Genomic DNA, 26,908 nt, shown 5'->3' on the forward strand with positions numbered 1-26,908 from the left:
AAGTAGTTCTGATTGTCAGGGAAAAGGTATTGAATGGCAGATGGACACTCAGTGCTTGCAGCTCACTTACTGGCCTCACAGAAGTAATGGCAACCAAAAAGACTATCTTAATAATCAACAACTGTAATTGGCAACTATGAAGGTGCTGAAATTGAGCACCCATCAAAAAAGATAGAATAATATTTACGTCCCACTGGGGCATAACAAAAGAAGTTGGGGTACAGATTAGTCAACCCTTTTAGGAACCTCCTTAAAATAGGGGACCTGAACAGAGAAGGCTTATTTGGGAGACAGCAGAATTCTGACAACACCGTCAAATAACCCTTGACAGTGCCCATAGCACACCCTCTCTGAGCCAGAGAAATTGCAAACTGAAGGACTTCTGACAATCGTGTCAGAAAGGAATCAGTATTTCTCCACTCAGCATTGTTCCATCTCCCAGAATATACAGATTTTGCAGCAGGGCGGAGGCTGGATAAGGTGGCATCCACCACCTTTTGTGGCAGCTTAGGTCTATTGGCATGAAGGTGGGAGCTCTAAAGACTGCTGTGTAGGACCATCACTCCTGACAGGGATTAGATCTGCCCTGAGAGGAAGACAAAGCAGAGGAGAGGTGCATTCTTCTCAGCCAATCTGTCTTGAAGAAGAGGACTTGGGACTGGCCCAGGCAAACCTTCCTCCGAATGAGAGAAATCAAGGATCAAGGTATGGAAGGTAATGCATAGTGAAACTGAAAGTGCCACTTCAAATGAAATGCATTCCCCTAGGCTCCCTATAATGGATACAGGAGGGCGCAGAACTGCTTGCACTGAGTATTTTCAGAGGACGCAAACACGTCCACCTCAAGAGTTCTCCACAAGGCAAAGGCAAACAGGACTATCTCTGCTAAAGAACACCGCTCATGATCAGCATGATAACACTGGCTCAGGCTGTCGGCTGTGACATTCAGAGACCCTGCCAGTGAATGTCTCCCGACAAAGGGGTAGAGACCCTACACCCCCTGCATATGTGCTTTGCTACAGCTCATTCGAGATTCAAGATTCTTTCAATCTCTGAGTTTGCAAAGGACAAACACTGGATTTTAATTTGGAAACAACCTTTTAAATGCTATGGATGATATGAACAGAAAGAAACAAATAAAGGAAAAATTGCTCACTACAAGCAACCAAACTCCTCAACATAGTCTGACAGATATTAAAGAAGTGCAAGATTGTTATCTAAATTTGAATACAGCTGTGCTCACAAAAGGGGAAAAGTCATGAGGCCCTTTAGCTAGGCTCCACACAAGAAGATGAACCACACAGATAGTACAGTCCTGATTATAACACAAATATGTGATTTGTACTCCAGAATCTGATAAATGGAGGGTAAACTAAAAGAAGCTGACAAATCCCCCATGCCAATTAGTCAAATGTTAGCAGGAATAGCACAAACTATTGGCAGGATGATTTCTAGAAATGGGAATCTGGGTGAACTACTAAATGCATACTTCCTTCATTGGGAAGTGCAGCCTACATTCAGAAAAAAGACAATAACAAGAATAATCAGAGGAACAAAAGAACATTGGTTAGGGACTATTATTTCGGTACAATGTATACCATTGAGGGGATAAGGGAATGAATGGTACAATCCTAAATACAAACTTTAAAACACAGTGAAATATAAATGTACAAATTAAAATTGATGCAAATGTTCACTGACTGTATCTTAAACATGATCTCACCTGTATGCATATATATTATGAGTTGCACTTGCGATTTTCTTATTTTCATACAGTTTATTCAGAACCATTTTCACCTTAAAATAAAACAATGTTACTTGTTATTAGGAAAACCAATATTATATTTTGTAAAGTGCAGAATATACAATTGAGACACTGAGATTCTACCATGTGAAGAAACGTGTTGGCCTAATGATTGCAACAGAAGTTACCTATTGCACTGGATAACTATTGAATGATGCAATATATGTTTTGAAAGTAAGTGGTATAGGGTTTTACTTCAGAACAAAGAATCTTTTGTATTAAATTCTTGACGAAGTCTGGTCATGGCCCAATGAGGGATGTAACGTTGTCTAGTTCCTGTGTGTCAGAAAGAGAGCCAAGAGATATAGCTGACTGCTTAGGGTTGCTCGAGCACGGTGAAGCGATACTTAAAACCCTCTTGCGCTGAGTTCTTTTCAATAAAGGAAAGCCTGGCAGTCATCAATAACTACCGATATTAGCTAGCCTGAGGCTGCGTGTACAGAATGTTCTGTGTGGCAGCATGACAGCAATGACGTAAGATTCTAAGAACGCCACAAACGACTGAGTATTCTGGTGAGATGGCAGCCACTTGGATTATTGAAATGACTTCCATCGTGGGTCACAGTGTCCCTTGACATGAGATCATGTTACAATGTTGCTGTAGCAGAACCTCGCTACATGTATCTTGGTTTCCATGGCAAAGATCTATTGCTTCCTAAGGTTATCTTACTGCTTTTTAAGAGCTTTAGGAATATAAAGAAGCATTCCGAAAAGCAATGTTATTGATGAAGGAAACTTTTAACTATTTTCTTGAACATTTAATTAAACTCTTTAAGACTGGGGTTGTTGCATTATACTAAAGATTACCTTGTGATTAAACACAAAGGATTCTTGGATTGGACTGTATTGCACAGTAAATAAATATACATATCATGTACAAGGTATTAAAATTCTCATATGCACATACAAACAGCTACACATAAAGGAAGTTTACAGAGTTGATTACTTTGCAGTTGTACAGAAGTGAAGCACAACTATAACTCATGTTCCACAAGGCAGTATATAGTGACAAACATGGGGAAAATGCCTAGTGTAGATAGGCTATATATAGTGAGAAACTCATTCTTTGTATGTTTAGCTTTCAGGAATTACCAGTTCAACATCAAAGTACATACAATTGATTACACAGAGATACTGCTATCCATTACATAGGGTCAAGTTTGAGAATCGGCAGGCCCACCCTGCTGCACTTGCCAGCCATATTCTAGATTAGTTCAGGAATACACTCAAGCTTTAGGCACTAAGTACAGTTATGTCTGTACACACTTAACTTCTTCAGCTGCAGAAGAAGTGACTTATCATCACATCCCACTTTCATATGCAATTACATGTAGTATTTTACTTATTATTTTCCAACTATGACACAGTTATTTCCAAAGTTCCTCTTCAGACAAGAATGAATCCACTTCCACAAGCAAAAGATATGGAAATTGCATTGTATTTTTTTCTAGATCGTCCACAGTTATAGACATTCTTAAGATATACAAAAAGAATCTAACCTGTTTAATGAGTTCATTAGAAAATAACTTCATTTTAACATTAGAGGAGAGAAGAGCTCACATTTTCGGTAATGCAAATAAGGGAGAAGATGTTTTGAGAAACTTTTAAAAGAAAGAAGATGAATACAAGATGAAAATGGTTGATCCTAAATTAAAATTAAATAGAGGCCAAACAGGGAAATTATGTGTTTATAAAAGGAGAAACCAGTTTAGAAAGAGACACATAGGGATAAGTAATTGTGAACACACTTTTGAAATTTTGGGAGGACCTATTCAAATTGTAACGGGGTAGAGGCAGTTATTTCTGGAGTCTATTGGGTGTGTGAACAGGATGCCTATTTCCAGCTACCTGCTGATTGGGAGGGTGTTTGCTATTTAGCTTTATTAATTCCTAAAATGTATCATGTGAATAGAATAGATGCTTTAACTATGACACCACCCCATACACACCCGTAGGACTAATAATGGCACACAATTAGTGGGAGACATCTTTGGAGCAATCATACCATGAGCATGAGTTGTTTTAAATAACGAAAAGATAAGAAAGTTATCAACTGTAGTAGATGAGCTGGCCACTAGTACATCTGGTGCTTTGCTGGCAGTTAACACAGAATTAGTGGCTATAGACTGATGGTCTTGCAAGATTTATTAACTTTATACGTATTATTAGCTAAAAAAAGGCGGAGTCTGCAAAACGTTGAAAGTTTAACATTGCTGCTCATACATTCAGGACGACAGAGAGAAATAATAGAAAAAATAAAGTGTTGAAGGAAACTGAATCCCTAAAAAATAAAAAGATTGCCTTAGCAGAGAATGAGAGTGCTCTCTAAAAGATTAATTTGCCAACTGCCTGATAGGAAGGCATACTCCCTCCTTTTTTATAGCTGTGTATGTAGCCACATTGCCCACACAGTTAACAAACGTGATTATGAATGAGTGTTCATTTTTTCTCATGTTAACTTGTTTTACATTGTATTCCACTTTCCAACTTTCAACTTGACTTGTTGGAAAATCTTGTATGTACATTTTATTCATTTTATACTCTTTTTATATTGTATGTACTTTTATGGCCCTGGTGGATGAAATAAAGGAATCTGACCTGAACTGATTAATTTGTGAAGACAAAATTGTGATGGTTTTTCAACCATCAGAGGGAGGAAATTGATGACACGAAATTTGATTTCACTAACTAAAATGCTATTGTTAATAATGCATTAAGCCTGCATTTAAATAAGTGCAAAAGGAACAATTGATGGACAGAATGCAGAATAATGTCATACATTCACCCCAGTACAGAGATCTGGGCTTAAATCCATCTTTTTTTTGCTCACCATGCCATTTCAGTTTGGACCCAGCCATATGCAAATCAGTCTTGACCCTGCGCCCAATGGGAACAGTCCAGCCCGAACTGCCAGGAGCTGGATTCGAGCTGTTCCACGAAGGATGTCGAGTGCTGCGGTGTCGGTGCCCGGATTGGACCCAACAAGCCTTGGCACCAGCAACCCACACAGGAAGAGAAAAGATGCTTCAGTGTGGACCTGCAAGGTCCTGGGAACTCCCTAAGCGATCGAGAGTCAGGGCACGTCTGGAGCAACCAGGTAAGCCCAATTAGAAGTAAAGTTGCCTTCACAGAGACCCACCAGTCGACGGACTAGGGATCGCGAAGGGACCTCGAGAGAAAACACAAAGGGCCAGCTCACGGAACACTCGTGGAGTGTAAGCGGGCAATCTTTGGTGCAAATGCTGCTTGGGGTCAGGGCTATAAGTAATCCAAAGCTCAGCTGCAGGAGTCGCTGGAAAGCTGATACTTCTGCAAATGGTCGCGGTGTCCAGGGGTTCGGGTTGCACGGTCTTCCACGAGGGATACAGGCATCAGAATTGCTGAGTGCACAGATCGATATTAGAGACCACGGAAACCCACCTCCTGTGTTGCAAAATTCTTCGGAGTCCGGCAGGAGCTTCGGAGATGCAAACTGGACAATGCGTCTTTAGTGCCTGCCTTGCAGGGGAGTAACTCCTTTACTCCAAGGGAGATTCTTCAGTCATCTAGTTCAATGTAGATCGTCGAAGTTCCAGGATTCAGTATCAGAGTTTCGTCCAGGTGTAATCTAAAGTCCTGTAGTCAGGGGTTCCTTCTTTATACCCAAGGAAGGGGTTGGACATACTCTGGGGACCCACCTATGGGAGGGTCAGAAAAGAGGGGTGGCTACACCCATTTCCTTTGTCCAGTTTCACGCCAGAGCATGGGCTGGTGGCCCCTGCAACCGGTTTGAACTGGACTATGCACAGGGACACCAAATGTGCTCCCAGTGCTGAACTTCAAAGCACTCCTGGAGTGCACCCACCCAGCCCCAATACACTAAAGACTGTCTGGGAGGTGGTGACACCTCCCTGTGACAGGAAACCTATTGTCCAGGCCTCCCCTGCCAGAGTTTCGCCCAGCAGCAAGAGGGCAGAATCGTGTCTGTGGCTGGTAGCATCCATTTTGTGATGCCAGGGCTCTGTTAGCTGGTACTGGGTATACCGGTGCTGTCATGTCTCTCCTTCTATAAGGGTGGGATCATACTCCCACACCAGTTACTGGGGTGGGGGTATGATTCCAAGGTGTGTGACACCAAACACGACATGTTTCCTGCAGCCATCCCAAAGTTAGCATTTACCGTTTGGTTATAATGCACTTAAGAGTATATGGTTTGGCTGTATCACAAACAACCCCGGAATAAAGGTTCTGAAGGCTGCAGAGGGGCTCTGCTCGTGCATGGGCACCCTCGCACATAAAATCAGCATCCTGCCTTCAGGATTAGTAAGGCCTGCCATAGGGGTGACTGATAGGTTTATATGTGCAGTGATATTGAGAGATATAGTGAAGCTATATCTCAGTAAGGGGTGCAAGCACCACCTTAGCCAGGCTGCCGTAGCAGTCCTGTGGTGTCATTTTGGAAGGCTTCCCAGGGGTGGCATAATACATGCTGCAGCCCCTGGTAGGCCTCTAGGATACCTATGCCCTGTGAACATAGTATACCACAGTGGCGGATGGTGACATTTGAAAGTGGTGAGGCGTGAACTTTCTGTCGGAGTGCACCGTGGCGAGCGAGCGCAGCGAGCGATCCCGACCACCTTAGAGGGGGTTCGGGGGGGATTTTCCCCCCGAGAAAATTTTGAAAAAAAAGTGGGTAAAGGGTGCATTTTCAAGCAAATTTGAGAAGCACAGAGACTAGAGCTGCAAACACACAGAGCCCACTGCAGAGGGTATGTTCTTAGGTGAAGTCCTGCTGAAACTAAAATGCATTAACATTATAATCTCAGTTTCCCCACTTAACAAAGAGAGTCATCCCCAGAAAATGAGTTCCCCATCCTGTTTCTTCATTACATTTTCAGGCAAAATTAGGAACATTCATAGACCATCCACACATGCATTAAGCACATTGTAAAAACAAAAAAAAGAATCACGTACAATAAAGCACAAATACACACACACAGTCGCACATACAGACATACATACCATAACACACACTTACAGACATACACAGGCACATCTTGAGACTCAACATAATAAAGAACATGACAAAGAGACAGAGGGAGCAAAAATGTTTTGTGCTGATGGAGAGTTAATGTACTCACATCATGCCAGGAAATGGGAAGGCAAGAAACCAGAACACCAGCCAAATGCTTCGACAAGAACGTTGGCCACAGCAATAACACTAATCGACCTATCAATGATTAAAAGACAACTGCAAACAACAGCAGAACCACCAGACACCGGTGATATGACAGCTCTTAGGAAGGAAACTCCATGACTGTGCTGTCCTGTCTCCAGTTGTTCAGCATCTATTTAAATTCTGCTTCAGTTCTAAAGATAGTAAGTGACAACAAAGGAAGGAACCTGGCATATACTAGTATCCAAGCGAAAGAAGCATTGTCCAAGTCATAGTCAGTATACCAGAAGCTCATAAAATATTAAAATATTTTTTACCCTCGACTTCTAGTGCTAAGACCATAGCAGTAGGAACAAAATATCAGCAAGTGAAACATGTCGCTTTTACTGGCCACTTCACTTAGTGCTTTATCCATAAAACGAAGTGTTTGACTAATGACACCAGATGTTTTAATAAAGCACACATTTGCCTCAGGCTCACACATTTTGCTATCACCCCACTTGGTGCTGCTCATTTTATCTGTAAGCATCAACGAATAGGTGAAAAGCACCAAACATTAAAACAGATAGTACGTTAACCCAAAACCTGTTACAGAAGCCTTTTCTGCGTAAACTAATGATTAACTCGAATGGGAAATATGTAAAAATAAAAATGAAACCGTCTATCTTTGCTTGCCGTGGTTCTTTACAGAGTGACACATTGGGAGCTCGACTATCAAAAGTAATGACCTATCAATGAGCCAGTACGTCTGTGTGATTTCTTTATTTCAGTTGTATTCCTTCTAGCAAACATTCTTTAGTGTGTGTTTCCAGAGCATACATCTTAAGAGGTATGTTTAATACCAGGGTAAGTCCAGACCAGCATTGACACTCCCCCTGTTTCTTGTAGTTTCACTTCACCACTAGGAGCAATGGGCGCAGGGTTTTCTTGGAGCCAACATGTGTAGCGGAATTTCTGAAATAACGGGGAGGAAAACTGTAGGGTTATTTGTGCAACGGCATTGTGAGACCCAGAATAACCAGTCTACGATTTCTTTCACAAATATATCCTAAAACACAGAAAGTAAAATGTAATGGCTGAAGTATGTTGTGCAGTGGGTGAAGCAAAACGCCTCTGTTCAACGCAACACAGCAACAGAATGACACAAGAGACTCGACAATATCACAGACCAGGGTGAAACATTAATTCCTATATAATGTAAAATAACCAGGTAGTTTTGAAGTTATGACCCATCAGCCCAGGAAAAAGATACACCATACTTCCTTCTTACTACAATGTAACAGAACATAAAATAACCTCAACCCATCAATAACGCACACCACAGAATATCATGGACACTGCAAAAAGGCGTCTTTCAACCTCTACAAACGTCTGCCTTTCAGCCCATGAGCTCAACAACAGCAGAACAGATATTTCAACCAACACAAAAAGTAATATGCAAAATCGAGAGCAGGCTTGCTGCATAGTGTTAAAGTGGGAGATTACGAGCCCATGATTAAGGACTCAATTCAGCTAAAGACAAACCTTATTTCTCTTATTCTTTTTTTAGACAGGGAAGCAACCCACCACTCAAAACAGACGGTAACTCACAATCAGAACTCTCATATCTGATATAAGCATGTTCAATTACAATAACAACTAACTAATAAGTTATAACACACACCCTTACAGTCGCCGCGCGGCTCGGTGGGGGGGGGGGTCGCGCACGGGGGAAATTAAGTATTAAACAAAAAAACTAAACTTACCTTAAAGCCGGTCCATGCCACCTCTCAGACCTCTGCTCCCCTTGGCGCCTTGACGAAAGGCACTGGAGGGGCCTGCCAACCCCTCTCAGCCAATCCTGGCGCTGCCAGCAGCGCCAGGATTGGCTGACGGCACAGCTTACGCTACGCCCGCCGCCTGCCCATTAGGAGACCGAGGGGCTCCTAATGGGCATGCGCAAGCCAGTGCAAATACAAGTGCGCATGACTGGGCATGGGTGAAAATTCGCTTACCTTCCCCACTCATGCGCACTTGTGCTGCTGCCTGTTGTCCCTCCCTGGTCTGACAAGCATGTCAGTCAACATGACGCCGGACCGCCCACCCTCTTCAGACTCTGAAGGGGGTGGGCGGTCCGACGTCATGCTGACTGACATGATTGTCAGTTGGTTCTCCCTCGGCGTCAAGTGTTTACTTAAGACAAGTTTAGAAAATAAATGCCGAGGGAGCTACGGGCGGGAGCTGGGCGGGGGGGCTACGCCCCAACGCCCCCAATGGACGCACCGCCACTGGTATACCATATACTAGGGACTCATAAGGGTACCCCAGAATCCAATCTGGAGTGTACCTAAAGTACTGGGAATCATTTTAGAGAGGAAGCAGCTAGTCTGGGGTCCTGATTATCAGGGCCCCAGCCAGACTAAAGTCGAAAAACAGTGAAACCTCAGCAAAAAGTGGGGGTAACTATAAGAAGCAGATCCTACTCTCCTACATTCTGCATTCCTTCCATAAATTGTGTGTCTTTTACTTTCTCGCCCTAAGTGCACCAGGTATGCCCAGACGTGGGGCCTGGGATCACTGTGCCACTGGACTCAAGCTATCCTGGCTGAAGAGGGTTGAAACCCCAAAACCGGTCCTAGGATGCTTGTTTCTGGTCCAGGGAGGACCTGGCTTGGCAGTTCTGGCTGGACTGTTCCCATGAGGCACAGGGTCAAGACTGATTTGCATATGGCCAGGTCTTAATTGGGGTGGCATGGTGAGCAAAAGAATTATGGATTTAACCCAGATCTCTTGACTGGGGGTGAATGTTTTGATTCGTTCTGCATTTCGTCAATCGATTGAGTGTCTTTTGCTTTCTCGCCCTAAGTGCGCAAGGTATGCCCAGACGTGGGTCCTGGGCTCACTGTGCCACTGGAATCAAGCTATCCTGGCGGAAGAGGGGGTGAAAGCCCGAAACCAGTCCTAGGATGCTTGTTTCCGGTCCAGGGAGGACCTGGCTTGGCAGTTCGGGCTGGACTGTTCCCATGAGGTACAGGGTCAAGACTGATTTGCAAAAGGCCAGCTCTAAACAGGGGTGGCATGGTGAGCAAAAGAATGATGGATTTAACCCAGAGCTCTTGACTGGGGGTGAATGTTTTGATTTGTTCTGCATTCCGTCCATCAAATGTGTGTCTTTTGCATTTAAATAAGTACACATACCAAACACAAAGTTTATAGTAGGCAATCATACTTAAATATTATAGACCAAATATGAAATAAAAGTGCTGATTTAAGTTAGCCTGTCAATGCCCTGTTAACTGAGAAAACAATTAATGGATTAACACTGAAAGGCTTGCTTTGTACACTGAATAGTTGTTTGCGCACAATGTTTTTCTCTATTTCTACATATGATGTGAGTTTCCAGACGCCTTCTGTTAGCTACTGAAGAGGCACTTGTTTTGTGTTAGATAACCAACAGCGAGGTTCACACTGGGAGGAGAGGAGGCAAGAGGAAGAAGGTGTCATGGGAAGAACATTCTGGACTACAAAATATCAACAATGTAATTTTTCAAGGCCTAGTTTCTAAAGACTATTGTACCAGTCTGGGAAAATGGGGAGTGTGCCTATTCCCGGGAGTTTACTCAAATTCCTTTGGAAGATGCAGAAGACAAAAAGAAAATCATGTTGCAACATAGATTATTGTGAGTTTATATTAGTGCATGTTGTTATAGTAGCACCAGATTTGTCCTTCTCCGCTAAGAGACCTGTCGGTATATACGCGCTATATAAATAAACATACAAATACAAAATACAAATACTCTCTGACTTGAGATTCGCCGCTGAGTTTCTGATGTTTTTCATCATGAGAGGCAGCCATATTTAGATTTTGTTGCTGGTCTGCTGATTTTTGAGCTCAGAATACTTTCCAGCTTATTATGCAAAGGCTGTATGCGTGAGCATTGATTCTCTCTTCAGAACTCTTTAATTGGGTATCTGAACAGACACCTTTTTTCTGGTTATTCTAATTTAATTTAGATTAGGAATTTTCCTTTCTGTAACACGTTTATTATATTATTACAATATTAACTGTTATTTTAACAAATAATGTATTCTATATGATAATCAAAAGTCGATTAATGAAATATATATTAACTTTTAATGCTAAAACCTAAATATTATTACTAAATTAACCAAACATGACAAACTAAAAGAAATTCAAATAAAACCCTTTAACTTACACTAGATCTCTTTACTGACTGTACTAAAGGTCTTAAAAAATTGTTGCTATGTGTTTAAGTAGATGATTGCTCCTTGTTTCTCCCTGTCGACGAACAAAGGCCCATACGATCAATGGCGGGGGCTATTTAGTGATTACAACCGAAGATTACAGTATAGAAAACCCCGCTCCCTCACCAAAAAACAGAAATCAATCATTTTAACCAACACGCATTGAACCTATAGTATTACATGCATTAGCAAAAGGCGGAGATCACACTTCCTGAGAAAATGTACATGATTAAATACTGCCTGGCCCTAGGCAAAAAATACTTTACTTTTCAGGAACTGTGTCATTATAAAATCACCATGTTTTCCTACCATTAAACATTCACAATGGGCTTGCAAAAATGGAAAGTTCTGGTGGGGCTGAAAGACAACAGGATGTTGTAACAATGTATGTGAAAACCCCCTCAGCAAAGAAAGCCCTGGCACGCAAAGTGTTACTGCAAACAAAAGTATTTAATCAGCGTAGGTATAAGTAAAGCCTCCAGTGTTTTGCAAGCAGACAAAAAAACTGTATTTTACTGTTAATAACCTTCTCAAAGCCTACATTACCAATGCTACTAACCTGTTTATTGCTCACAACAGGAGCTAGATGAGCTTGAAAAGTACTTCTCCGGTCTGTGATGGGCTCATTATGACTTATTGGGGGGAGTTCTTCATCTACAGACATAGAAAAAAAGGCATTATTTGATTTCGGAGAGAAGAAAGAGACACACTCAAAAGAATACAACCTGAACTACCTTACAAAACAATAAAACTTGGGGAAAGCGTATGCCACATTTGTCTTGCAGACATCAATGTCATCTGGGGCAGAGTAACAGGCAAAGGTGCAAAAGGATGCTAATAGACAACAACAAGCCTTCCCCATCAGTTCCAACAAATAAAACCCTAATAGTATAGGAATGTGCCAGCACTGTCAACATAGACGTTCCTCCTCTTACAACTGACTACTAAGGCAGAGCATCTGCAATGGGGCTATGCCAGTAGCTACGGTATGCATTCTGAGCAACCACATTGTTTCTCCCATCCATTATTCATATTGCTACGATTGTGATAATCTATCAAACAATTACGAAACCAATTTCAGACCAAAAGAAAAAACTCACTTCCAGGAATAGATAAGAATAAATGGATGGAAAATATCTTTGTCACTGGGTTGTATATACAGGTTATTTATTTGTTTGAAGAAAATGTGACCTTCTCCAAAAGCTACACTCTCTGTACAAATGATGACAGGTTGTAATAGCCATATGTCATCTGCAACATACCATACTGATTAAAAGCAGCAGAAGGAAAAAAATCACTTGGGCAAAATGAAGCTTCTAAACACTAAGCTACTTCTTAGAACTTTTATGGGACATATTTCCTTAACTAGAATCGCAAGATAGGATCAGAACATTCAGGTTTGAAATAAATATATTATTACATAAATTGATCAAAGGTTTGAACCTTTATCAGGCCACTACGGCTTACAACAGACAAAGCACATACCCGCAAACAATGAATAGCCAGGGCTGTCACATATTATTAGGATCATTACCAACAAGCATTTACAATGCAACGGTCTCGGCATTGTTAAAGTTAGAGCTATTGGCATTGCTCATGACATTTTTGTTTATGTTTTTGTTTTTAAAACATTTAAAGAAACGGCATTGTTATTTACAATGTCAATAGCTTAATCACTCTCAAATGCGAGACCTATTGCATTTGCACCCATACACACAAAGCCACCCACACACAGAGCCACTCACATAGAGCAACCCACACACAAATAGAGCCACCTACACCACTCCTAAAACATTAAATCTCGCGAGCCTTCTCTAGCCGAGACCTAAAAGGACCAGGTCATTCTTGGTGGTGTATCTGATTGATTGAGTTGGGGGCCACTGTACAATATAAAGGCTATGGAGTAGATCTATGTTATGGTTTTATTACACCGAACATATGAAAAGGATACTTGTTAAACAGGTGGGACTGCTATTTAACAAGACGAGATCACAAGTTCTCACTCTACTGATTACTGTGCATAATATAAAAAACAATACAAGGAAAACTGTGAGTCTGAGACAATAAGTGACCTTAAAAGATGCTACACCGTAAGTACTACAACAACAAAGGTGTTCATACCAAAATATCACAATGGATATCTACATGCATTAAAGATCCATTATTTGTTAAAACTGTCATAAACACTGTTTTAATTTGGCATCAAGGCAGCACTCAAATAAATTTTCTTTGTGCCTTGTGTTCCAATTTTATCGCATCACATTTATTTCACTCGCACTGCACACATCACCCCATACCATTTTATAGAGTGGTTCCTTCCATTGTAGCAACATTTTCATAGTTGCGTCCGGGACAAACTTTGAACCCTGATCCACGTTCACCTGGTGGTGTCTGGTTCTCTGACAAGTCCCTGGTCTCCCAAATGATGAAGCAAGCCACTTCTAGTGGGTGATGGGAACCTTTGATGCATTTGTAGATCTTTAATGCATGTAGATATCCATTGTGATATTTTGGTATGAACACCTTTGTTGTTGTAGTACTTACGGTGTAGCATCTTTTAAGGTCACTTATTGTCTCAGACTCACAGTTTTCTTTGTATTGATATGTAGGATTGGGATTATTTACTGTTTGAGTCTTTAAACGTATGTCCCCTAGACCCCCACTCTTTTTTTGAGATATCTTTCTATCATAATATAAAAAACCCACAATGGCTTTTGTGTAGCATATGAAGAGCATATACACGTAAGGACAATAATAATAAATTATACTCATCATGCACACTTTCACATCAAGAAAGCCTCCATCACATTAAATGTGCACGTCGAAACCCCGCCCCAGACCATTGATCAATTTAGGAGTACCTGCACTTGCTTTTTCCAATTTAAAGCACTGGTTCGATGGAATGCCTTAAGATGCAAGAAAGTGTTTTACATAAAGGAATAAATGCCCCAAGGTCTGCACGAGTCATAGTGACAAGAAATAAGGATACAGAGTGAATCAGTAACTGCTGGAAGATAACATACCTGGGAACAGCCACTGCCCTATAATGAAAAGTGATGCCCAATGTATGGTCTCAGACCAGAAGTGATGATTTCATCTGTCCTGGGGCTACAGAGAAAGAAATTGGTATCAAGGATGCCCCGAAACTCACCCTCTGCAGAACGTCCCCCTCCTGGATTCTTCTGTGGCTCCGCCCGGAAAGCAAATCCAGCAGTGCTCAGAAACTGCTCACTTTCCCACCATCCCCATGCATTCCTTGCCCCTTCAGCAACCTGTCCCTAGTATCACCGGAACTAGGAAGCTAGATCCGAAAGAAGAGGGGCGGGATAAATTGTCGAGGCGATCTGCGCCAATCGCAGCGCGAGATTCGCTCGCGGAGGTCAACCATGGGTTAAGATGTGTGTCAATCCAACCCGTGGCGCCGGCTTTCTACCAGCAGGATTTCCCTGTTCACTCTGAAGGGTGATAGGAGGGGCTGTCACGAGGAGGCTGCTCACGGGACGTCCCGTGACACCGAAATGAGGAAGTGAGAATAGCGCACAGGCAGTAAACGGACATGTCTGGTTGGAAGCCATCTTGGAACGGGATAGTGTATTTGTAGGTATTACTAAAAGGTAGTTCCTATGTGACATCTCAGGACCATATACACTATATGGTTACGCCAGTGAACTAATACTGTATATTGCGCACTTACACAAACTAACAAGGTGTAAGTGCAATTAAATTCGTTTATCACAGGAGACTTTCCATGACGCAGACGACAGAAAACGGCGACCGCAGTGAATGAATCTGTCCGCGAACAGATGAAAGCGCACGCACCGCTCTTTTCCATATTGATTAATCAACATCAGTACCTATAACGTGATTTTACTTTTCAATTGATGTACTTAGAGCAATATTTACGCCGTAGCACGAGTACACCGCCGCGTTTCTCCGAGGTCAAGCAGAAATGCCTCGGAGAAACGCAGATGCGTTTTCAGATTCGGGCGTGTTTTTCTTTCTCTCCTCTTGCCATTGGCTGGAATGTTTACATTCCAGAGGAGAGAAAGAAAGTAAAAAACACACCCCCGAATCCGAAAAAGACGGGGCTTGTTTGGAGAGACAAACCTCTTCTCCAATGGCTGACCAGCATTTAAGAGGCCAGCCAATGGAGAAGAGGGAAAAAAAGGGGCGGGTTAAAGCCCCACTCCTAAAACATTAAATCTCACGAGCGAGACTGCGCAAGCGCAGCCTTCGCTAACCGAGACCTAAAAAGGGTATCAGAATAAAGGGCACAGACTTTTTTTTAACCCGTTCCGTGCTCATGACGGAACCACTCCGTCATGAGCCACGGGCGCCGTGTGATCATGACGGAGTGGTTCCGTCATGCTGCGGCCGTTGGCGGCCGCTCCGCCCACGCGGCGCTAATTCCCCGCCTGTGCGGGCGATTAGCGCAGTGGGCGGAGTCGTGACGGAACCACTCCGTCATGAGCACAGCTCACCCGTGACTCATGACGGAGTGGTTCCGTCACGAGCACGGCGGCACCGCAACTGCCCCCAAACCCCCCTAGCGCCGCGGCGGCATTCCTGCCACGGCGAAGGGGTTAAGTCTATAGAAAAAACCAGAAGAATAGCTATGAAATGAGCCACAATTATCCACTGGCTTATCTACTGCAGAAGATGGAAGATTTGGATAACTCGGAAGCCATGAGAAATTCAAATAACTTAATAATGATAAACAGGCCCACCTCAACAACGGTTACAGTAACTCTCAAAGATTCATGAGAAAAGGACTGTCAGCCTTGATCCAATAACTAACTTGCAAACTGAGGGCCCAGCAAAGCACCACTAAGTCACCACAGTAAAATCCCCACCCACCACAAAGTAGTGCCCACGCAGAAAGTTTAAAAGAATGCACACAAGGGGGCATTTTAAAGATGGGACAGATGCTTAAAGTTTGACTCACTTAACATTAATGTTTAAAAAAGAACTGCCTGTACCATATCAACAATAAGATGTACAAGAAAGCCTTCAAGAATACCACAAGGGTGAACAACACTGGTGAGCAAACCAGGGCGAAGTGTAACATAAACAAAGAAAATGAAACAATATCGAAAATTCTTCAACCATTTATGAAAAAGCAGACAATAACAGTCCCAAGAACAATTGCTATCAGCTAGATATCATAACATGGTCCGAAGCAATATTGGAGTGACATGGCAATCTGGACCCATCTCCAGGGTCAAGTACAGTACTAAACATTGATAAATGCTGTAGTCTTTCTCCAAGTATACCTCTTATATGAGGCCTGAGCTCGGAGAACATGGCATTTCAGAAACAGGCCACCCCTTGGTACACCTGTGGAGTTGTCTGGAGATTTAGGTTAAGATCGGAAAGATAACTGGGCAGCTCTGTACCCCCTGGATGCATGCTAGTGGGAACAAATGCTATCCTTTTTCAGTGTCTATGAGTACATAAGAAACTGCATTCTACATCAGGCCACCCAAAAATAGACTAATTAAAAACAAAAACAGACTCAAGTCTCGAGCACAAGTTGATGTGAAGAGAAACTGCAGCATAAGGCACGCAAACTGTGAAATAAAGCATAGCTACATCAACATTGTCTATTAAGACAAGTTAAGACTTTTTATATGTGAGAAAAGATGCTTACAGAAGTCCAGCTCTGTGTTACTGATTCAACATATCCTAGTTGGAAGTTCAAGAGCTTTTTTCTTTCTTATTCTTTCTAAAGGGAATTATTTAGTTTTTTATCCTGTCTTAGAAATAACAGCATCTTATAAAGCGAACTGACCCAGTGCACATCAGCATAATGGTTCCTTGCTGAGTTCGATCAGACAAAGCAATACAATTCTTATACTTAATTTCAAAAGAAGACAAAGCATCATAGTAGAGTAGTGACCAAGAAATTAATGCTGGATGTAAAAGAAGAACAAAACAATCCAGGTGTTACTAAAGCCCTTGGAACTATCAGGATCTGTGTGCAGCTATACAGCAACAAATAAAACATTCCAAAAAGCAAAGCATAATTGACCTCATCGCAACACAAACCCACATACCTTCAGTAAAGTTGAATATTAAAGCAGGTGGGCTAGACAGGTCTTGGGTAGGCTGATAGCCAGCAAACAGTTCATCTTCATAGTTCACATCAACTTCCTCAGTTGTCTTCTTAATATTACTATCTGGTGATAAAGGTAAACCAGATCCAATCAGAATGCAGACATTACTTGTGAGAAGTCACCTGTAAACAATGGCATGGTACCGGATTTCAGATTATCACAAATTGCACTTGTGTATTCATTACACTATTTGAATCACAATTGCAAATTACTGTTAATAATCATCACTACATGAAAGACAATTTACTCACTGTAATGACTCGTGCTCATGGTCAAATCTAGACTCTCAACAGCAGTGCAGCTGTGCACCAAATCCTAGAACAAATGAAAATAAGTAGCAAGCGGGCCATGGGAAGGAAGGGGATGTAGGACTAAGTAGGCAGGAGTCAGTACAGTGACTTGAGCTTAAGCCTAGGCCCAAGTCCCTCTCCTCCAGACTACTAGGAAGAAATCCAAGAAGCCAAATATCTGATTTGAGAAGACCAGGGTTGGCTTGTAACCTTGAGTCCAATGAACAGTGTCTGTAAAAAGCATAAGGTGTAGTTCACACAGCATTTATACAGATACCATCAAGGGAATTGTGTTGTTAAAAGGGCACTGCTGGTGCTCTGGCCATAACCGCATGTGGAAAAATGCATCTATGGGAAAATGTGGAGTAATGTCAGTGAATGCGATTACTTCAAGTGGATTAGGGGGTGCAGAGGTACAGCATTTCATTTACTAACAGAATTGGGACACCTAACAGAGGGGTCCACTTGGAGGAGCCTTAATTGTGCTAGATACGTTAGTCCTACAGTGAGAAGCACAGTCTGTCTGAATATTTAAGACACCAATTATTACCACCTAGTATTAGCATGGATCCAGCTTGCTGCCCAACCAAGGGGAGTAACTGGTGATTTATTGTCTCTTTGGTACATGAAATTCGGGGAACCACTGTGCAAAGCCATGTGACTGAACATAAGTTATCTGATCTTGTAAGTGGCAACTACTATATTGTTTCTTGCCTGCCTCGAAAACAATAGTATCACAGATAGACAGCCCCCCACTTGTGCCCCTGCTCCAAACAGTGCTCCTGTGTGCCAAATTTCACACATGCACACTCCAGAAAGTGTTAAGCCGTGACACATTGCAGATGGAAAGGTTAAGCATTGCGCTATCTATTGCAGGAAAGCTGTATACCATATTTAAATGCGTCCTGTGGCCAGGCGTGCCCAAAACCTGTACTTTATTTTAGCCTGCCTGTGTCCTTATTTGGTATTCATACTGAAACGCATTGCAATAGTCCAGTCGACTGGTATCTAACTCTCTGAATGCAACGGCCCTTTTTTGCCTTTGAGCACAAATGGGGAGTTCACTTCACAGTTCCTACATTTGGAAACGGCTGGGTTTGGTAACATACACAAATTGCTCACTCACTCTGAGGTATCAAAGATCAGGATTATACTGGAAAAGTGGTTCAATTAATTTACCAACCATAAGAGGGAGTGCTAACCTCCTACGAGGTCCCACAATCAGAACCCCCTCCATCCAGCTTGCAGTCACTCATTTCAGAATCATTCTCAAGAGATACCGGTCTATTTTTTTATTTTATCCTTGCTTTAAAACTCATCAAAGGGCATGTAGAGCTGTGTGATTTCTGCATTTAACTAAGTTTTAGGTTGTATTCTTTTAGAAGGTTGATGGGAAAGAGGATGTATTTATTAGAAAATAAAAATCATAGTTATCGAAAACACTTGCAAGTCCTCAAAGTACACCATTCAGGATGTCGCTCTTTCTTCTTCCTTGTCTGAATATTGTCACTGTGCAAGGAAGGACAAACAAATCAATTCAGACAATTACCCCAACATTTCCTATGGGGCATAGCTTAGTCAGTGAGATTTGGGGTGTGCGAATCTCAAATTTCCCCAGCTAAAAAAGCAGTGGCCCACAGGGCGAATGTGTGATGTGATCCAGGCTCGGGATGGACTTTTCCCATGAAGAGCAGGGTCACTACTGATTTACACTAGTGGGCCTCTAAGGCTGATTTAGAGTTTGTCGGAAAAGTACTCTTTTGGAAATGCAACAGAGTACCATGTAAGCCAAGCTCAAGGTCCACCCATCTAATTTTGAGTCCAGCAGTTTACTCTGTCAGTGTAAAATTTCCTTAGACGGCCTGATGGAGTAGGTGCTATGAGAAGTATGGATTGTGAGGGACCGTAAAAAAAAGAAGGAAAAAAAAAATAAAAGACATCATGATTAATGGGGCTGTCCATTAAATTTTTCCTACATTGACAGAAACAACCATGATGGCAGTTCCTGCCAATGTATAGAGATGTTCAAGCTGGTGGACATCTCTAAATTTGGCGGGTGGGGTAAAGGCAGTAAAGTCCTCCTCCAGCCTGTCTGCCTTTACTCCATCTGTTGAATCCTAAATCAGGTTCTATGTCTAGAGTGGCACAGTTGGTGAAAAACAATGGTTTGGAATACAACACTGAGGGATTGCCAGTGGTTAGACTATTTGCAAGCTGTAAGAAGCTGGCTCTATAAATGGTATTACCACTAGGTGGTATTACCATGCACAGAGTCCAGGGGTTCCCCAAAAGTGTACAGTGCTTAATGTAAAACCCAAACTGCCCTATTAGTGGTAGTGTAGGCGAGCAGCCTTAGGCCTAACACAGAGTAGTGTAATACAATAATGGACACACAACTCAAGAAGGAGATTCAGACCAATTTTTGAAAAATGTACTTTGTTTGCATTTTATTTTAAAGACCAAGATCTTTGCAATTAGGTAAGTACGTTTTTAAATAAAAATACTTTTCACTTTGAAAATTCGACACCTAGAAACTTTTCAGTACAATTTGATGTAATCTACGGGGGAAACAATATAACGGTTAAATAGGTGAGAATGCACTTACCATACCAGTCTTCAGAACCAAAAGTCAGCAAGGGACAAGGGTCAGTTGAGTACAAAAACTGTACCACCAGCGGCACAGGGGCAACTGGGTGCAAATGTCAAAATCAGAGTTCGGAAAATGCTTTTCAATGGAGACTGGGGGTGCCTGAAGCCACACTGTTTGCAGGTAAGTGGATCGGTTGCAGGGGGACAAGCTTTGGGGTTAGGTTAAGCACAGGGGGGGGCACAAAGCAGCACCAAACAAGCACCACCAGCGGCACAGGGGCAGCGGGGTGCAGTGTTCAATTTTGACATCGGGCGCCCAATTCTGTTCACTGTTCGCTGCATCGCAATTTGCGATGCAGGGCACGCTACGAAATTCGTTTTATTTATTTAATTGTTTACTTACCTCCAATTATCCATATTCCGATTTTTAGTACCCCCCACGCAGCCCCTCCCCCGCCCCGCCTTTCCGCCCCACGGAACTCTCTCCACAGGCCGCGGCTGACTGTAGGGTCATATCTGCTAAAGCAGATATGCCCACACTTGGGATATAGCACACTCTGACTTAGGCCTACTAGAGGGGTGATTTACCTATATCTTAGGCCAGTGCTTTCCAAAGTGTGTGTCCCGACACAGTGCTGTGTCGCCTCTAGTGTGTGGGTGTGTCGCGCTGCGATGACGTCGGCCGGCATATTCAGGCTAATCCAGCTTGCATGCAGTGGCGCAGTACAGTACAGCGACGACGTACGGAGAGGAAGGAGAAGCGTTAGGCGAGCGTGAGGCCTTGTTCCCTTTTTCACAGAGACACCACGGAGCTGCCTCTGTTCCCCAGGCACTCGGTAAGTGAAATCTTTGTTATTTTGAAACTCCATTTAGGCCTCCCGGGATTGCAAGTGGGTCGGATTTCAGAACACCCTGTAATTATAGTTGATTTAAAGACCGAACGACCCCCACCCCCTCCAGCGTAGATGTATGCAGGTCAAAGCTGCTTGGCTCCTGGGTATTTTATCATTCTCGAGCTAACGATGCAAATCCAGCTTTTTTAGCCTTTGAAATGTAATTGTAAAGCCACAAATAAAATACATAACGAGTCTCCGGGAATTTTCTACATTCTTCCGATTTTAACTTGAAGTGTGGAAAGGGAGCCCAGCAGGGCCGGCTTTAGGGCGGTGCGACCGGTGCCACCGCACCGGGTGCTGGCTTCCTAGGGGCACCGTATTGGAAAGTTTATTATGCTTTTGAAGCACCTGTTGCAGCGTTTCTTTCCACCGGCAATTACCAGGCCTCACATAAATGTCAAGAAAACTCGTGATTAATTATCTTCCTGGAGAGAGATCAGCATTTTGTATAGTTGAGGTTTTGACCTATGTGAAGTTAGTGCAGAGGGTTAATATGCCTGCTGCAAAGAACGTGTACCAAGTAGATTACAGAGTGCGTATGATGTAAACAGATCAGCAGGTTACTGCTTTCAAAAGAGGCATCCTTTTGTTACTTGCAATTTAGAACATAAAGTCCTAATATAGAATAGTGAGCTATTAACTTTCATCCTAGAACTGCATACACACTGCAAAGTATACATTATTAGAACATTGATTAATGTAGCAAAAAGGGTTAATTTGGCGAGAAATCGATTTCATATTATTAAACAAAAACTCCTAACTATGCTGTTTCTTTTTCGACTGTGCGTTTGTGCTTCTCCACACCAAGCACTCTTAAACTATACTGCCTACCAGTATGGATGACCTGTGACTCCTACACTTTTAGTCCTTTGGCTTATGTAACATTTCCTATGCACTGATTTACACACGTTTGATTGAGTGTCTCTGTGTTATGTGTGTGTGATGCAAAGTGCTCGGACACCCTACACTGGTATGAGTGGCGCTATATAACTAATTCAATGCATCTGAGAGAGTGTGGTTATGGAGGCTTGATCACTGTTAAAGGGTGCTAGTGAGAGAATCCGTGGCGGAGGTGGTCATTGGGGGGCGCCAACAAACATTGTTGCACAGGGCGCCACCAGCACTAAAGCCGGCCCTGGAGCCCAGAAGACTTGACATAAAATATTTATAAGTGCCATAATCTGGTCTGTCCAGAAAGTTACATTTTGTGCATGGTCGACGTTTTTCCCAGAAAAGTGTTTCAACCCTCTCTCCGTAATCAAAGGATGGAGCCTGGCAGGGTGTTCTGATAAAGTCAACGAGAGAGACTAATCACGGCGGTAATTGTGCAGGGATGTAAAGTTACTTGCCATTGGAGTTTAGGGCTGTGAGATGAATGAGATCATTGCCATTGTTTTTAAATTGCAGCATTTATATTTGATTTGATAAACAAAACCAAGACTCTTACTATGCAAAGCGGCAATATCACTTTTAACAACAGAACCTTGCATATTACAGTAACGTGGTCTTTCTTCACATTCGTGCTGGCAGCACCTTAGTACAGGTCAAATTTAAAGAAATGGACCATGAGTTTGACTCAGAGTAGCTAATGCTTAGTATTCCTAAGTGTTTGGTAGCATACGTAATGAGCATATTTTGAATGCTAAAAACAAACACTGTAATTATATGTGTTTCCTGAGCCGCTCGTGTTGTGTTTCATTTCTGAACAGCTCCTGACAAAGCACTGTATTTTATTTGCAACTTCATAGTCTTTTTTTCCCCCCCAAAACAGATGTTTAACACATGAACTTTATTCCCTTAACACTTGCCCTTTCCTTGTGTACTTGGTTTTAATTTAGGTGGTTTGCTGATATTGCACGAAATTAACAGCCCCCCTTCATGAGCACAAATGAATATGGGTCAGTGGAGCCTCTGGTCTAAAACCATGGCTGCCCTGAAGCCACTGTAACCCAGCAGTAAGTAATTAGCCACCTTTCAGAAAATAAAGTCTTTGCGTCGCGCAGTGGGAGACATGCCCCACTGTCAAGAAATACACTCTTCTGCGTGGCACTTTGCTGTAGCGAAATCACTTCTGCGTGTGCTTCCTGGAGCCCAGAATGGAAAACGAGGAGCATTTCGAATTTAATTCAGTGGATAAGTTTAATTTAATTATCTGTGCTACTGAAGTAAACTTCATGCAACTGCAACAGGGGAAATAGAGTTCATTCACAACCAACCACATACATGAAGCTCCCTTGCCTGGAGAGCTGCCACCATAGTTGAATGCAGGATTGCAATCACTAATCAAAATCCTGGGCACAATAGCAACAATCACTGAGCAACCTGCCAGCTCACATAACTTTTCTTCTCTCTTTACACAATAAACCGTAGAAAATTAATACTAAAACCAACAAAACCCACCACATTAAATATACATGAAGTATGTGTCTTGCTGGGCCTGCCTTGATTTGTAAAAAGAACAAATAGCCACACATTCTCTTACCTGCTGGTTCCTCCTCACAGCCATCTAATAAGCAGCTGTCAGGCCAGGAAAGGTGAATCAGGATGAACAAACTTTTTTCTCCAGCGTGGAATCGAAAAGGAAATACCCAGGCCGCAGAACGGGTAAAGTTACAGTTAAGGTTGCCCGGTGCCAAAGAAAGGATGTGTCCCCTTCCAGTGACCCAATTGTACGTGCACGAGTGGACGTACTTTCTAAAAGGCGATGCGTGATTGGGGGTGCCTGTGGGAGAGCCCAGGCCCAATCACGCAACTCCTAGGAATAAAATCTACCTTCGGCAGAACGTTTTAAATTGAAGTGGCCTTTTACTACTGGCCTTCAAGACTTCACTGCCAGGGCCAGTCTCATGTTTGGGTGGGCCTGGCCCACCCGGCCCACCCACTAGAACCGGGCCTGCCCCCCATTAGTTAATTATACAGCTAGTAAAGTGGCCAATGTTTGAAAATGAGGGCAGTTGCGACATACCGAATGAGTGATTCGTAAGGTATTCACTTCTTTGGGGCATATCTGTGTGTGTGAGTGTGTCTATGTGAGAGAGTGTGTGCTCGAGTCTGGAAATGTCACATATTTGTATGCACATTTATGCCTAGCAAACACTAACAGACCTGGGGCTGACCAGGCTTCTCCAAATTTCAGAAGATACTTTACCATTAGTGTGGATCATGTAGTCACAGAAGCAAGCTGCCTCAGTTCAGCTTCTCTAATTCTAATCTAGATATTCATTTTTAAAGCTGCGCACGTGAAAAACCATGTTCAAATAACCTGTGTTACATGCTTACCATCCTATGACTGCTCTGTTACTTGTGCACTAAAGTGAGCCTTACTATATGCTGGATTGTGATGTTTGTGTATATAACTGTAAAACTAGAGTTGGTCAGTTAGCCATCAAGGTAGTGTTGCACTCTGGTTGTTTGTACATTCCGAAAGTCACGTTTCAAGCAAGCTGTTTTTGTTTTTTTTTGCTGTTAAGTAAATGCTTTGTTTATATTTCTGACTTTCAAAATTGGTTGAGATTCCAGCTTTGTGTTTACTGCTTGCTCTTCCAGTGTAAATTCATTGTCATATAGCTGGGTCTGAACTGAGGTGGCACAGTGAGCTAAAGAATGATTATGGATTAAACCCAGATCTGTGACTGGGGGTCAGTGTCTGTAAAGTTTCAGCGCTCCGTCCATCATCTCCATGTGTTTGCTTCGTTGTTTTCTAGACCAATCTTAAGTCCTTTGATATTATTGACTAGATTAGAACTAGAGTATTGAAAGATGACAACACAGCTCGGGCAACAGTTTGATTTCCTAACCATTTTTGAGGTTTCAGAAACATGGTTCTCCAACTTAATTACAATTTCCCGTGGGCAATGTTGGCGTGGCTCTTCCACCTTCAATGTCATGTTTTCCGCGTGCCGCACTGCTACCTCATTTAGTTTGCCTGTCTCTGATCCAGTCAAAAAGGCTTCAGGATCATAGCGGAAAAATATGTGGTTGTTTATGTGATTATCTCTTGATTGCTTCCTGTTCAAATAGGTAGATTAAAAATGAGACAAATTGTTTTTAGGAAAGTAAGCAATCTAGTTTGGCGGGGAAGACCATGGCATGGAAATGTAAGGGCCTTCTGATAAAGGATGGAATATAATTGTGGGTTCGGGACAGCTCACTTGGCATCCTGAGTCTCTCAAAGCCAGCGTCAATGCAGTTATTACTTCCGTCACCCCTATGCTGTTAGCTCTGATTTCACATGATTGTCTACTACTCAAGGATACTAGAGAGAATGAGGACTGTAAGCAAGGCGTAAGAATGTTAAACTCCGTGTCTCATGTTCTTCCTATCTCTAGATTTCCACATTTCTTTGTATTCCCAGAAGGCAAACAAACTCCAAATGGATAAGTTTATAATTAGGAAGCGAAAAGCTGGTGAAGATGGCGTTTGCGAAGAACAACATGTAGCAGCTATTGAACAAAGTACCCAAGAATCAACTGAGCGGTCTGTCTCAGCACGTAAGAGGTGTAAGGGAAAAATCTCCAATCCTCGTTTATTTAACAAAGCTTATATGAAACTGGGGTTCACATTTTCTGGTAATGAAAACCATCCTTGCCCCCAGTGTTTAGTTTGTGGGGAAATACTTGCAAATGAAAGTATGGTACCAAATAAGTTAAAACGACATTTTACCACAAAACACAGCCATTTGTCAGAAAAACCAGAAGAATACTTTATTGAGCTTTCTAAATCTACAAGGAAGCAGTCTGCATCATTCACAAAGAGAATGAAGACATCAGAGAAAGCTCAAAAGGCAAGTTACTTGGTTGCTCAAATAATTGCCAAAAACAAGGAACCACACACTGTTGCCGAAACCACCATAAGGCAATCTTGCTGTGCTATTGTTCGAACAATGTTTGGGCCAGAATTTGAGATAGAAGTTAATAAAATCCCTTTGGCAGATAACACAATTGGAAGACGTATTCAAGATATATCTGCTAACGTTAAGTAACAAATGAAGGATATTTTCCAAGACGATAATATGGTCTTTACATTGCAATTAGACGAATCTATGGATGTCAGTGGGTTAGCTCAATTACTGGTTTTTATATGTTTCATTCATAGTGACAGAATTATTGAGCAATTCCTGTGTTGCCTAGAACTTCCCTTGAGAACTAGAGGTGAGGATATATTTACATCTTTAGATTGCTTCATGAAGGAAAATAATTTGCGCTGGTTAAATTGTGTCGGGATATGCACGGATGGTGCACCCTCAATGGTCGGCTCAACAAAAGGTTTTATAGCTTTAGCAAAGAAAGAAAATGCAAATATCATATTTACTCATTGCTTTTTACATCGTGAGGCACTAGTCGCTCAAACCATTGGAAATGAATTAAGAAAAGTTATGGACAAAGTGATTCAAATGGTCAATTACATTAAAAGCAGACCTCTTAAATCACGAATATTTGCACATATTTGTGAACAAATGGGGGCAAGGTTTAAAAAGCTCCTACTGCACACAGACGTTCGTTGGCTCTCAAGAGGTCGCGTGCTTTGTCGTGTATACGAATTGCGGGAAATGATGCTGAAGCTTTTTGAGGAAAATCAGCAACACGAATTCTGCGATCTAATTCAAGACAAACTTTGGTGCACAAAATTGGCATATCTTGCTGACATATTTGAACATTTGAATAAAATTAACACCAGTATGCAAGGAATAGGAGAAAAAATCTTAACAGCAGTAGATAAAATTTGTGCTTTCAGAGACAAAATAAAAATTTGGGAAAGGAAAGTGAAAGAAGGCAGTTTTGAAATGTTTTCCAAAACTGATGAGTGCCAGCTGA

The 26,908-nt window shown here is 42.2% G+C and overlaps 1 protein-coding gene across 2 annotated transcripts in view; it reads right to left on the reverse strand.

The window, feature by feature from the left end:
* The window catches only part of IMPACT (impact RWD domain protein), a 155,732-nt gene that overhangs the window by 64,211 nt on the left and 64,613 nt on the right, over positions 1-26,908 (reverse strand). For both annotated transcript variants that reach the window (XM_085605746.1, XM_085605747.1), the window contains exons 6-8: positions 17,261-17,383; positions 11,764-11,858; positions 1,724-1,797 (exon numbers count right to left, since the gene is read on the reverse strand). In XM_085605746.1, coding sequence (XP_085461872.1) covers positions 1,724-1,797; positions 11,764-11,858; positions 17,261-17,383 — 292 coding nt within the window. The remainder of the gene's footprint in view (positions 1-1,723; positions 1,798-11,763; positions 11,859-17,260; positions 17,384-26,908) is intronic.

Source organism: Triturus cristatus, chromosome 5_1 (assembly GCF_964204655.1).
Source record: "Triturus cristatus chromosome 5_1, aTriCri1.1, whole genome shotgun sequence".
In the NCBI taxonomy this organism is placed as follows: Eukaryota; Metazoa; Chordata; class Amphibia; order Caudata; family Salamandridae; genus Triturus; species Triturus cristatus.